This window comes from Delphinapterus leucas, chromosome X (genome assembly GCF_059928025.1).
Source record: "Delphinapterus leucas isolate spDelLeu-1000000601 "Yukka" chromosome X, BTC_Dleu_Yukka2, whole genome shotgun sequence".
NCBI lineage: Eukaryota > Metazoa > Chordata > Mammalia > Artiodactyla > Monodontidae > Delphinapterus > Delphinapterus leucas.
In genome coordinates this window covers 129,611,754-129,625,080 of record NC_143150.1, presented here as the reverse complement: position 1 = coordinate 129,625,080, position 13,327 = coordinate 129,611,754, and the positions used below count along the sequence as shown (strand labels likewise).

The following is a 13,327-nucleotide window of genomic DNA, read 5'->3' as shown; positions in this document are numbered from 1 at the left end:
GCAGTTAAGCAGCAATGCATGGGGTTGTTTTTAAGCTATGTCTCTTACCCTTTTGAGCCTTAAGCATGAGAAATCCATTCCATGCATAATCGAGTGGTAGGTCTTTGCCTTCTTGCAGCGCACGGCAGGGTGATTTCTGTGCATGTTTTCTTGGGGGTGACTCTGATGACCCTGTCCCCACGAAACCCACTTCTGTCCTTGTCAACCACAGGCACGTCCATCTGGAAAGCCTTTTTCTTCACACCCAAGTTCTTCCCCGAGGGCGCCAACGGATGCTTTGCCACCCACGTGTGTTTCTGTCACGGGCAATACGTCACCTACCACGACCCGCCTCTGCTCTTTGACATCTCCCAAGACCCCAGGGAGAGAAACCCGTTAACTCCGACGTCACAGCCCCGGTTTCGGGAGATCCTGGAGACCATGCAGGAAGCGGCAGCCCGCCACGCTGAGACCCTGCGGGACGTCCCCAATCAGCTGTCTCTGGGGAACCTTATCTGGAAGCCGTGGCTTCAGATGTGTTGCTCATCTTCAGGCCTGTTTTGCCAGTGCGACTGGGAGAAGCAGGTTGGGAGAGGAAGCCATTAGCCATGTGCGTCTGGGGGCGCCCGGGGCCACCCCACCTGCTGCATCACAGACGAGCTCGGGGAGCGGCACTGAGTGAAGCCAGCCCTGGCAGCTTCCACCCCGGGACTCAGATCCCTTTTCTCTGTCTTCTCACCTGGAGGCGCCATCGAAACCCCACATTTACACCCTGGGGAAAAAATCAGGGTTTGCAGTAAACAGAGGCATAGACATTAGTCACATCTTCCAAGGCCAATGTTATATGAATGCGGTAAGCGGGACTTCAATGAGTCTGGCCAACACCAGTGCAGACGGAGAGCAGGAAGTTGCACAGGTCACTTGTTCATCTCTCAGCCAATGCATGTGATCCACGACATAAGGCATCACTTACTCCACAAGCTGATGTGATGCTGTGGCCACTGTGATTCCCCTTATAGCGCATCACAAAAAAGAATAAAATTTAAAAAGTGTTTACTAAATCTAACACATGCAACGTTATAATGAGTAAAAGACCATCTTGACCCATCATGGATGATGGTAAGTTCCAATTTGGTTATTGGAAGGCAATTACTGTCAGTATTATTTGCAATAATATGAAATACTATTCATGATATATATGTTTATATATATACAGTTTCTTCGAGAAGTTTACAGTATTTAGAAGCTTATCACTATTTAAGTAAAAGCAGTAGAGGCTCACAGCTCTGTCTCTGCTGCAACCTTTTGGTGAAATCCCTCAGGAACAATAATGCCAAGACAAATCTCTCCTGTATGGATTTGCATCCCATAATTTGCAGCATTCTACTTGGGTTCTGCTGTTTCTTTGGTGAATGGAGGTTCTGAACTCAAAGGCCACTTCAGTGATGCTGCGGTCCCTGGAATCCCTTCTAACAGGATTCAGAATTTTTGGCATGTAAAATGTGCGATATTTCATGGGGGGAGAAAGACACAAGCAATCCATCCACGACCCATACCCATGAACGTGACATCTTGAGTTCTTGCAGAATTTAATGAAGAGAGAAGGTGGTTCATGTCCGTACATACCCGTACACATGTCCGTGTTTTCTGTGGTCTGATCCTGTGGCTAAGAAACATCTGTGCCTCCACCATGAGATGTGCAATTTTGTTTGAGTTCCATTTCCTGCAACCTCAGTAACGCAGGATGAGGCATAACCAGGTCACGTCGGAGACTGGGGGTTAGGGGCACAGCTGGTGAGAGTTCCAACGTCTCAGCCACCAGCCCCTCCTGAGGAAAGGATTCACCTGTGCAGAGAGCACTTAGGTCACCTTCAGGCGCTGAACATCCTCCAGCAGTATCATGCAGACTCCTTTACTGATCCGTCCTCAGGAGCTGTGGTCCATCTGCCTCCCATTCATCTCTTTCGGGAACATGTCTGAACATCTGCTCTTGGCTCAGGGTTTTCTCGATCCCACAAGAGTGCAGGTCAATGGAATACCCCACCCCACTGGTACCCTGACTCCTCCGGGCACTTTGGAGAGAATGTGTACAGTGTGGCTCAGGCTTTCTGACAGTGGACTCTCATTTCCTCTGTTTGTCTCCACTGAAGAATTTCTAAGATCCAGCAGCATGTCCCCAGCTCCTCTTTAAGGCCTACTATTTCAGATTTTAATCCTTCTTTTTCTTAAAAAAGAGAAAAGATTCCCGCCCACCCCCCCACCCACTCCCTGGGAATGGTTTAAAGTTGGAAAACACACAGGATTCTTTGTTTTAATGCGGATTTCTCATTGCAGAAATTGCCCGAAATCTGTCACATTGTTTTAGGAAATAGTCTCATGAAAGAATGCACCAGCATGTTACTAATGTGTTAGGATTATTGCTATTATCATACAGAAACTATATAAAGCCACTTACGAACTTACGTTTGAAGATGATCATGTTTACTCAGAATTGAACATACTCAATGCAGATGGACTCTTACAAAACATTTTATGATGTAAGAACATGTGTTTGAGGGTGAAATAACTTGAAGGAGTTTTATAGATGATGTGAATACATAGCTTTGTATAGAATTAATTGTTTAATCTATACAATGGTAACAGCCAATGAAGAATCCATATACCTCTGGAGGTACAATGAGCTTTAAAGTATTTGCCTCAGAATAACTTGGATCACCCTTATGTTTCACGGTATTTGAAAATCAGGTTTATTTGTCATAATCATAATTACCATAGACTTCAGACCACTGACCATCTGAAAGTTTTGCTTGGAATGTACAGCAGGAAATTGGAATTCCCATCGGTGTGGCCTCTTGAGTTGTATGTGCAAACCTTAGTGAGTTTTGAAGCTTTAAACAAATTCTTTTTAAAAAAAAACTTTGTATTTCTAGCATTTCGTAGATGTTAAAGGCTAAGCAAACACTAATCTATAGACAGGGCACTATTTGACAATGTCAGTATCACTGCATGAAAAGCAAAATCACAACCTACCTATCGAGGTAATTAAGGATTAAAGAAAGGAAACAGATTTCAGGTAGCCCTGAAGGACATCCAGTGAAGGGTAAAGAAACAGGAAAAGTACTTGGCATCTGTCTGAACAATGCAATCTGTGAAGTGATTGCCTCTGTGCAGGTTTCCCAGAACCTTGTCCTGATGTTAATGCAAAATTAAAATAAAATTTTCCTTGGCAATTAAACATTCTGTGCTGTCGTGCCGTGCTTTCCCCCAGGACTCAATTCAGCAAGCGTGCGGAGTGTTTCCTATGTTTGGGGCACGATGTTAATTGATGGGGAATATGGGTTTTAGTTCAGCAAATATTTATGGAATGTCTGAGGCTCCGGGGAGGGGTAGGAAGTATAGAGATGGCTAAGAAATAAATAGCGCATGACTTTCATGATTAGAGGGCAGGGCAAGGGCCAAGTTATCCATCTCGCACACGGCCTCTTTTCAGGGGCTCACAAAAAAATGTCTAATGTCTTTTTAATGTCAGAAACAAAAACTGAACATTTGGGGTTGAAGATCATAGGTGCACAGGTACCAACGCAGTCGTAAAATAGAATTCTTTTGTGTTTTAATATGGTTTATGTTTTTATGTAACCTGTCTTTATCTTGAATCTTATGCATATGTTTCCTTCCTGGACCTTGGAAGTCTTAACCGGTCCTGGACCCAGATGAAGCAGCTTCTTTGCTCAACAGATGTTTGGGGCAGAGAAGAGTCTAAATTTTGATACGACAAACCTTGCCCTCTCTTCTCTACCTTTCGACTGGGTTCCCTAGGAAGGCAGAAGTGGAGTCAGACTAAACTGCTGAAGCCATGAGAATAAGGAAGGAATGCAGTGATGCTGGGGCTTAGGTGGGCTCTCACTGACCCAGCCATTCTGGATAAAAGCTAAACCATGCCCGTCGGGAGGCGGGCTGACCCATGGGTCATAGTAGGGAGAGGTGTGCGTGGATGAAAGATGTTGCTTTGCACAGGCTCCTGTGCAATACACGCCAAGCTTCGTCACCTCCTCTTTGGTCCTGAGAGGATGTAAGGTGTGATGTCAGTGACCAAGTGCCTCGTAAACTATAGCTGCCTGACTCCCCTCACCTCCCATCCATCTGGGCTGCCCTGGCCTCAGACAGGACAGTGTGGGTGCCCTGGCCATCCTTGGTGTTCCGATGCCACGAACCGGGTCTGTGTTGCTACACCTGCCTCTAGCTGACATCACTTCCTACCATCTCTTTGTGTGATGGGCTACGGGTTAAGTGATCGTAATTTACCAATATTTAAGAGTGTCAAATATTATGTTAGAGGAGCTGTTTCAATTAAGGAAACATCCACTTACCTAATTAGAACACAAGCAACTTGAAAACGACCCATGTGTTCATGCAAAGGAAATACTGTCATGAAGCAATTTCTCAGTTTTCTGAGAACTCAGTGGACCTTACATCTAGGAGAGCCTCAAATGTTTGCCCTAAAGGTGGTTCTCCTCATGAAGTTCAGATCCTCTAAATGACCTCTCAGGGTACTGCTGTTTATCTTACCCATCTTCAAAGAAGCTGATTGTCAAATGAATGTATAATATATTCAAAACAGAAATAGGGCTTCCCTGGTGGCGCAGTGGTTGAGAGTCCGCCTGCCGATGCAGGGGACACGGGTTCGTGCCCCGGTCCGGGAAGATCCCACGTGCCACGGAGTGGCTGGGCCCGTGAGCCATGGCCGCTGAGCCTGCGCATCCGGAGCCTGTGCTCCGCAACAGGAGAGGCCACAACAGTGAGAGGCCCGCGTACCGCAAAAAAGCAACAAAAAAAAGAAATAGACTCACAGACGTAGAAAACAAATTTATGGTTACCAAAGGGGCAAGAGAGGGGAGGATTCAACTAGGGGTTTAGGATTAACAGATACACACCACTATATACAAAATAGATAAAAAACAAGCATTTACTATATACCACAGGGAACGATATTCAATATATTGTAATAACCTATAATGGAAAATCTGAATATATATATATATATGAGTTACTTTGTTGTACACCTGAAATACACAATATTGTAAATCAGCTACACTGCAATTAAAAAAAAAAAAGGCAGATTGTATGGTTTACCCAATGAGCAAACATAATGACTTTCATATGGTGGTCTGGGATATAAAATTGGCCTCCCTGGTTATATGAGGATCTCAGGTTTCAAACTGTATTACCTGTGCTGAGGGATGGTGGTGTTTTTCTGAAGGCCCAATTTCTGATGAATATATTATTATAAAGATGAACTGTGAATTGCCTGTCAAAATTTATGTTGTCTAAATTTAACACAGGGTGCAAAACTAAGTCACACACAAAGATATGACATATTACCTAGTGGGCAGGGCCCCTCAGTAACTGCAGGTGAAGCAGAAACTGTCTCATAGCTCTTACATACGGTTTCATTGCAATGGGTATCGGGCAAGAAGACATATCCCACTTCTTTTATATTTGGGACCATAGAGACACTCAGGCCTGGCTGGAAGTTCCCCGCACCATCCTGTGTGTGTAGCTGCAGAATGCAGAATATCCAGGTAAGGACTCTGAGATGGTCCTAAGGAATGGTGATGCCATGACGGTAATGAAATAGCCTGGATCCCTGAGTCACCACCTGGGGCAGCTCCAGAGAAACCCCCCTCCCCTCATCCACAGGTGGCTGTGACCTGAACAGGATCTAATCTTTTTTTTAAGCCACCGAGATTTGGAGGCTCTTAGTGCAACAGCAGCTGGGGTTACTTACCTTGACTAATAATGCTAAGCTTGACCACATTATGTAAGCTTGACGTTCTGTGATCATTTTTTGGATTGCAAAAAGATTTTTCCGATCTACTGGTGTTGCTTTGAATAGAAGCCTATGCACTAATTTTTAATTTTGATTTTATGATGGGAAGAACCCTTAACATGAGATCTGCCCCCTTAACAGATTCTTCAGTGTACAATAGAATATTTTTAACTACAGGCACAGAATTGTACAACAGATCTCTAGAATGTGTTCATCTTGCATAACTGAAACTTTATACTCGTTGATAGCAACTCCCCATTTTCCTCACCCCGTCCCCCCACCCCGCCCCTGGCAACCACCGTTCTGCTCTCTGCCTGTATGAGTTTCCTCATATATGTGGAATCATGCAGTATTTGTCCTTCTGTGACTGACTTATTTCACTTAGCGTCTTGTACCTAAGATTCATCCATGCTGTTTACTGAAAGATTGCCCTCATTTTTAAAGTTCAAGGGTGTCTATTATTAAAAAACAAAACAAGGGCTTCCCTGGTGGTGCAGTGGTTGAGAGCCCGCCTGCCAATGCAGGGGACACGGATTCGTGTCCCGGTCCGGGAGGATCCCACATGCCGCGGAGCGGCTGGGCCCGTGAGCCATGGCCGCTGAGCCTGCACGTCCGGAGCCTGTGCTCCGCAACGGGAGAGGCCACAACAGTGAGAGGCCTGCGTACCGCCAAAAAAAAAAGAAAGAAAGAAAGACAAGCCGTAACATGAGTTGGTGAGGGTGTGGAGAAATTGGAACCCTCTACATTGTTGGCGGGAATGCAGAATGGTGTAGCAGCTGTGAAAAACAGTATGGAGATTCCTCAAGAAATTAAAGATAGTACTACCATAGGATCCAGCCATCTCACTTCTGGGTATTTATCCAAAAAATTGAAATCTGGATCTCAAAGAGATATCTGCACAACCATGATCATTGCAACATTATTCATAATAGCCGGTATGTGAACAGAATCCTAAATGTCACTAACTGATGAATGGACAAGGAAATGTGGTACATGCCTTAACTCTTTAAAGACTGTCAACCGTATGAAGGTGGGAAACAGAGAAACTTAAAGATAGAAGTGTACTGGACACTACCACCACCTGCCTACAGCCCAGAACTGTGGAGAGGTGATTCTGCAACTACGGTGTGAGTGAGTGAGAAACAGAGTTGCTTGCTTTATACAACCAGCAATTTGATCATTACTTAAAGGTTGAGATTCTTTCTCAAAGTGGAATATTACATTTTGCATCATGGATTATAGGAAAATAGCAGATTTCAAAATATATATGCCTAGGCATGATGGTATTTCTAAGAGTAAAACTTCTAATGAATACCTTTTTATAAAATATTCTGGCTAGCAGGTATTTGGTCCTGTCCAAAACGCCCAAGGACACATCTTGGTCCGCACCAAAAGGTCCTTGATATTTGGTCCTGTTCAAAATTGTGTGGCATGGACCAAATATCTCATGGACCTTTTAGACAGGACCCAATTTCAAGGACCTTTTGGCATGGACCAAATGTCTGATGCACCAAATGTCTTACAAAAGTTTTGGACAGGACCAAATATCCTGCAAGGAATGTTTTTTTAATTCCCTGCAAACTTTATCACTTTTGAAATACTTTCAAAAGTATTTCCTGTGAATATGTAAAAGACTCCTGTGAATGCGATATTTTAGTTTTGTTGATCAGATTTTAGTCTTAGAAAAAGATCAAAAGGTGATGTAATGTTTTTATGCCAACTTCTTTCAGCGACCTTTGAAATAATGCCGTGTAACTAATGTTTAATATTTCCAGTTAATCCATGAGATGCTTATTTCCTGTGCTTTTCTTTAAAAGTCAGCATTGAAAACATTCAGTTAACGCAGAGTATCAGTTTCGTGTTAAAATCTGAGGGGCATTTCTGCAGCAAGGTTTGAGAGTAGCGTTGTCTAGTGCCTCTCAGTGAAGGTGACAAGTGCCGTAAGAAAAGGTTGGGAGAAGTTAAGAGTTTCAGATAATTCAGAAAAGGGCACTCGTGGCATTTTATCAGGCGAGGCAAATGTATCGGGTCAGTAACTGCTACGAGAGAGAGGTATGAGGCAGCCCATCCATTAGAGCTTGTATCAGGGAGACGTATTCCCAGCTGTAGCATCAGAAGCAGAGATAAAGTGAGTTTCTGCAACACGTTTCATCATCCTGAAGGTGAGGTGGGAAACGGTCCCAGGGCCCATGCGTTGCTGTGATAGGCTGGCATATGCGATGATGTTTGGTTAGACTCATGCATCCCAGGCTTGATTCCAAGTGCATCTGTGCATTTATTAACTTAATCTTCATTCCATCTCTGTCAGATAGATGTTATGATTGTCTCGTTACAGATGAGGAAACAGATATAGAAAACAGGATGTAAACAGACTGCTTTATGCTCAGATTTATGCCGTGATGTTTTGGTTAAAAAAAAGGAAACGCATAGATTTTCATGGTCTCCATGTATGACTGTGCATGCTGTCTACTGCACGACTCCAGGGGTGACATGAACACACCACCATAGGAAGAGTGCTTTCTAAATTTGTCCAGTGTGCAACGTGGGCCACCATACGTAGCAGGCTTGGTTAGATGGTGACATTGTACAAAGAGCTGGATATGTAAGTCATTGATAGAACTTACTATTTTCATTGTCCTGCCAAGGAACACAGGAAGGTGCCGCGTGAATTCAACCCACACATTGAATCTATGAGCTGGCCTATAGACTCGAGACATTTCCAGACGGAAGAAGCAATCTGAGGATACTGACCGTTAAAATGGAGTTCAGATTAGCGGAGCTGGTTTACTGCATTTAAAGAAACAGGCATGTGGTTTTGTGTTTGTTCATTCACTATTTACAGCCCTCCCTGTGGCATTTGCTAAAGGTTTGTGGCTTGTTCCACGGTCCAAGCACATTTAAAATTGTGTTTTGGAGGAAATGTCACCTGTCACTTCAGATCTGCAGCATCAGTTGTCAGTATAAAAATTTCCCAGCACTCTTTCCACATCTCAGATAGAGGCTGGTCCCCCAGACTGGTCTCAGGGTGAGGATGACACCAAACAGAGCCCCAGATGACCCACGATGACCATATAGGGTGAGCAAGGAATAATCCTTTGTTCTTAAGTGACCAAGGGCTTAGATGTTGTCACTGCACCTTTAAGTACCTTCTTCTTGACTAACTCATGTCACCACTCTGTTTCTGCAAAGGAATAATGATTAAATTTTGCCAGATACTTCATCACTCATTTTTTTCCCTTACAGATCAATCTGCTAAGGAATCCTGGGGCATTTTGAACACTGGAATGGTTGAGGCATAAGCAGGCTTAGAAAGATATTTTAGGTAGTTGGAGGAGAGGAAAACTGAGGATGGCTTTGGGCCAGGATGAAAAACAAACAAACAAAACACAAAAATTAACATTTACGTTGACTGAAGTTTCAGAAATGTACACATCTCCTAACCTTTCCTGAGTGGGCTTTAGGGAGGTAAGTAATCACTTCACTGGGTGACATCTTACAGGGCATGGAAATTTATCAACGACTGTACAAGTTAAATGTCTCTGCTTTAACAATAACAGCAAAGCCTACATTTAGTGCCATGTTAAATATGTTGAAAATGTTTCATCTTGTTTAATTGTATGTTTAAAATTTTTGACACTATATTTAAAGTAAAAAGAATATATAGTAGGAACAGTGATATATTTTAAGTGCCAGTAAACCATCTTCTGACCTTTCATCCTTTGAATTGTTTGCCCTTTTTATTTTCACCCCAATAATGTTTAGTGAATTCTGGTGCCAAAAAAAAAAAAAAAAATTATACAGTGTTCTTGTTTTCCCATGACAGTGTTTTAAAGGGCGACTTGTGTTAGGGAAATATTTAAAGCCATACTGCATAATTTCCATCACAGCAAGGCAGTGTTAAAGATTTTCCAGGGCTATAAATGATTCTGCTCATGTATAGTTGTTTAAATTCGACAGTGATGACAATTAGAAGAGAATGACCAAGCCGAAATGAGACAGTGACTTATATGCATTATAGTGGGGGCGGGGGTTGGAGGCGAGAGGAAGATAAGTGTTCAGTATAGAAGCAAGCCTTAATCATCCCCACTTCTGTTTATGGTGCATTTCTCTTAAAAGATGAAAAAGTAGAGGTCGGAGGACTGAAGTTGCCGTGGGTCGCAGTGTGGCAATTCTCCCGTAATAGACCATCTTCAATGATTCTAGATAATGCATGAGAAAGCACTTGATGACTGCTTCTGTCCAAACAACTATTTAGCTCCGGGGCAGACAGAAGAGGCAGAATTTCAGACCTTCACCTCTCACTGTCTTGTATGTCTAAAACGTGCAGGAATCCAGTGTCAGCTCATCACTTACCATGCTTTAAAAATACATATTTCTCTGCAAAAGATGGCCTCTGTGCTTCTCTGCTCCAAGGAAGTTTTCTAGAAGTACAAGAAATCCCTTCCGAAGATGTGGAGATTTATTCTAGGAAATGACAATGCTCTTGAATTATCTTTCGATGAGATCTGGCCACGAGCAGGGTCCCTAACAGCTAGATGGCATGCTGCCCTTTCTAGAAATTAATGGCCGTGACAAAACTGTTTCTGCAGCAGCCCCGGCGAATATGTTAACGCATACTCAGGGAATGGCCTACATACTAAGCATCGCCCATCCAATTTGAAACATTCAGCAGTAGCACGGAGCCAGCCCTGTCCTCCGCTCTCCTTCTGGTGTTCATCTAGACCAACCACTTTGGCTCGGCTTGTCATTTCTCCTCTTTGGAACATAACCACAGAAATTTGCATGCTCTGGACGGAAAAGAATTTGACCAAGTGAATGAATGGGACTCTAAATCACTAATTTTGAGGACTGAATTTCAACATAAAAGAATTCAATTTCTGTAATGTAAGTCACGCCAGTGCCTGAGAAGGGAGGATGGTGACAAAGGCAGCTGAATTGTAAGGCACCGTTATGATTAAACACGATTATTTAATAGAACACATTTAATTCTCCTAGCAAGAGAGGGTTACCCAATTAGAAAGTGTTTTCGTCAGTACCATATTAAGACCCATTCTGATGTATCTTTCCTACTGTTTTAATTGTAGTGTGTAAGGACAAAAATGCAAACTGCAGTAGTACCCTAAACCATTTCCTAGCTGGTCGATAAATATTCCTGAACCATAAAATATGGATTTGCCAATGTAGGGAGTTAATCACATTGCCCTAGAGTTTCTTCTGTCTTGCCAGATAAGTACAGAGTTCTTTCCAGCATGGAACTCAGCTCTCCGATTACTGCGTAGTCCATTGTAGTTGCCAATTACTTAGGTGTTAGAAAAGCAAGACATTTTCATCATGGACTTGGACACAGAGCAGACTATGCCTTTTGATTTTTTAACATTAAATGTGATATTAGTAGAGATCATTTATTTGTAATTCGCATGGGGTTGCATTGTGGTTGTGCTGACGGGAAGATGCTTTCACTCTGCCCTCGGAAGCCTCAGCACTTTGAAATGAAAGGTTGGAAGGAAATAATGTAATGTGTTTCCTGAGAGAGGCACAGATGAAAATTGACATTTTAAAATTCATTCTCATCAGTGTTATTCCAAATGGAAAGACAGGATGGAAAGACTGCATGACAGTTGCTAGCCATAATTGGTTTAAAGCACTATGTTGTGGAAAATGGCAAACAAACACAAAAGTAGAAAGACTGCAGTATTGAACCCTCCGTGACCTCATCCCCAAACTTCAAACACCGTCACTGTCGTGCTCATCTTCAAACACAATTGCACTCACAATATCCCCTGGTGGTCCAGTGGCTGAGACTCCACACTCCCAATGCAGGGGGCCCGGGTTCGATCCCTGGTCAGGGAACTAGGTCCCACCTGCCGCAACTAGGACTTCGCATGCCGCAACTAAAGATCCCACGTGCCGCAACTAAGACCCGCGCTCAAACGGATAAATATTTTAAAAATAAATAAATAAACGTAAAGGTCTGCCTAGTCATCCCTGATCAGAACGTAACCATTTTAATGTTGCAAGATAGACTATGTAAATGGCTACATTTTTCTCCGGAGTATCTGTATTTTCATAGGAGTAAACAGTAAAGATGATGAATAGACAGATGGTATCAGGGTTCTCTGTGTGTCACACCATCTCAAAACTTAGTGGCTTCATACAATACCCACTTACTTAGCTCCTGATTTTGTAGGTTGACATTTAGGTGGGGCTCAGTGGGGTGAGGATTATCTCCGTGGATCTTGGCTCCAGCATCTGCAATCGGTGGATGAACAGCTGGGGTGACTGGTTTATTATGGCTCCACCCGTGAAGGTTGGCAACATCCAGGGCCCCTCTCCACGTGGCTCCCTCATTCTCCAGCAGGCTGGTCCAGGCTTGTCCTCAAGGCTGCCGTCCCGGTGGTTCCAACATCGGAAGGCAAGGGCAAAGCCCAGGTGCAGAGACTTTGCAAAGCGTCTGCTGTTGCGTGTTTGCCACTTCCCATCGCAGACAGGTTCCGTGGCCAAACCCAGATGCAAAGCGTTGATAAGTAGACCTCCGCACTTACAGGGCATAATTGCAAGTTCACATTGTAACAGGACGTGCACACAAGGGAGGGGAAATCTGCGGCTAGCGTTACAATCTACTTCATAAAGTTTTACCAATGAAAGCAAAAGGAAATGATATGGACAGCAGTGAAAACGGCAGAGTAAGGACCTCCAAAATTTCCCTTGTCCATAAAATCAGTGAGACAGCTAGAAAAAGTTGTCGGAGATAACTTTTACAGGAATCTGGAAATTAACCAAAGGCTTGCAGCAATCCATTATTCGAGGAAAATGGTTGAGTCTCAGTAAAAAACAGTAAGCTTGGTGGTATTTTAACTTGCCGAGTGCGATCCATCATCCTCCAGCCTTGAAAAACAACATCCCCCGGCTTCCCTAGCAGGCAGCAGAGGGAAGGAACAGCCTGGACTCTAGCAAATCCTCATTCCTAAGGGATGGTTTATTTGTCTGTTTTTTGCCCTGACCTGGAGCTTGCCTAGTGCAAAGAGCCTTTACCTGGAGAGAATAAAGTGCTGAAACATGCAGCATTGAGGATGAACATTGAACACATTGTGGTAAGAGAAAAAAATCACAGCCAAGAAACCACATATTCTATGATTCTGTTAAGACATTTCAAGAATATGCAAATCCATAGTGACAGAAAGTAGATTAGAGGTTGCCAGGGTTCAACAGACTGAATATTTATGGCTCCCCAAACTTCTTCTGTTGAAATTCTAACCCCCAGTCGGATGGCATTGGGAGATGGGGCTTTTGGGAGGTGATCAGGTCCTAAGGGTGGAGCCCTTATGAACGGAAGTAGTGCCCTTCTAAAAGAGACCCTGAAGACTTCTGTCTCCCTCCTGCTACTATGTGAGGACACAGCAAGAAGACACTGTCTGTGAACCAGGAAGAGGGCCCTCACCAGACACCGGATTCTGCCGGCACCTTGATCTTGGACTTCCCAGCGTCCAAAATGGTGAAAAATAAATCTTTGTTGAAGCTACT

The 13,327-nt window shown here is 43.5% G+C and overlaps 1 protein-coding gene across 9 annotated transcripts in view; it reads left to right on the top strand.

The window, feature by feature from the left end:
• The window catches only part of STS (steroid sulfatase), a 344,330-nt gene that overhangs the window by 179,721 nt on the left and 151,282 nt on the right, over window positions 1-13,327 (top strand). For 7 of the 9 annotated variants that reach the window (XM_089904837.1, XM_089904836.1, XM_089904833.1 and 4 more), the window contains one exon: window positions 212-3,214. The exons of 1 other annotated variant lie outside the window; for it this stretch is intronic. In XM_089904837.1, the coding sequence (XP_089760963.1) occupies window positions 212-585 (374 nt within the window). In that variant the 3' untranslated portion in view covers window positions 586-3,214. Of the gene's footprint in view, window positions 1-211; window positions 3,215-13,327 lie in introns of those variants that run through there. One more of the 9 variants, XM_089904841.1, reaches the window with a different exon arrangement.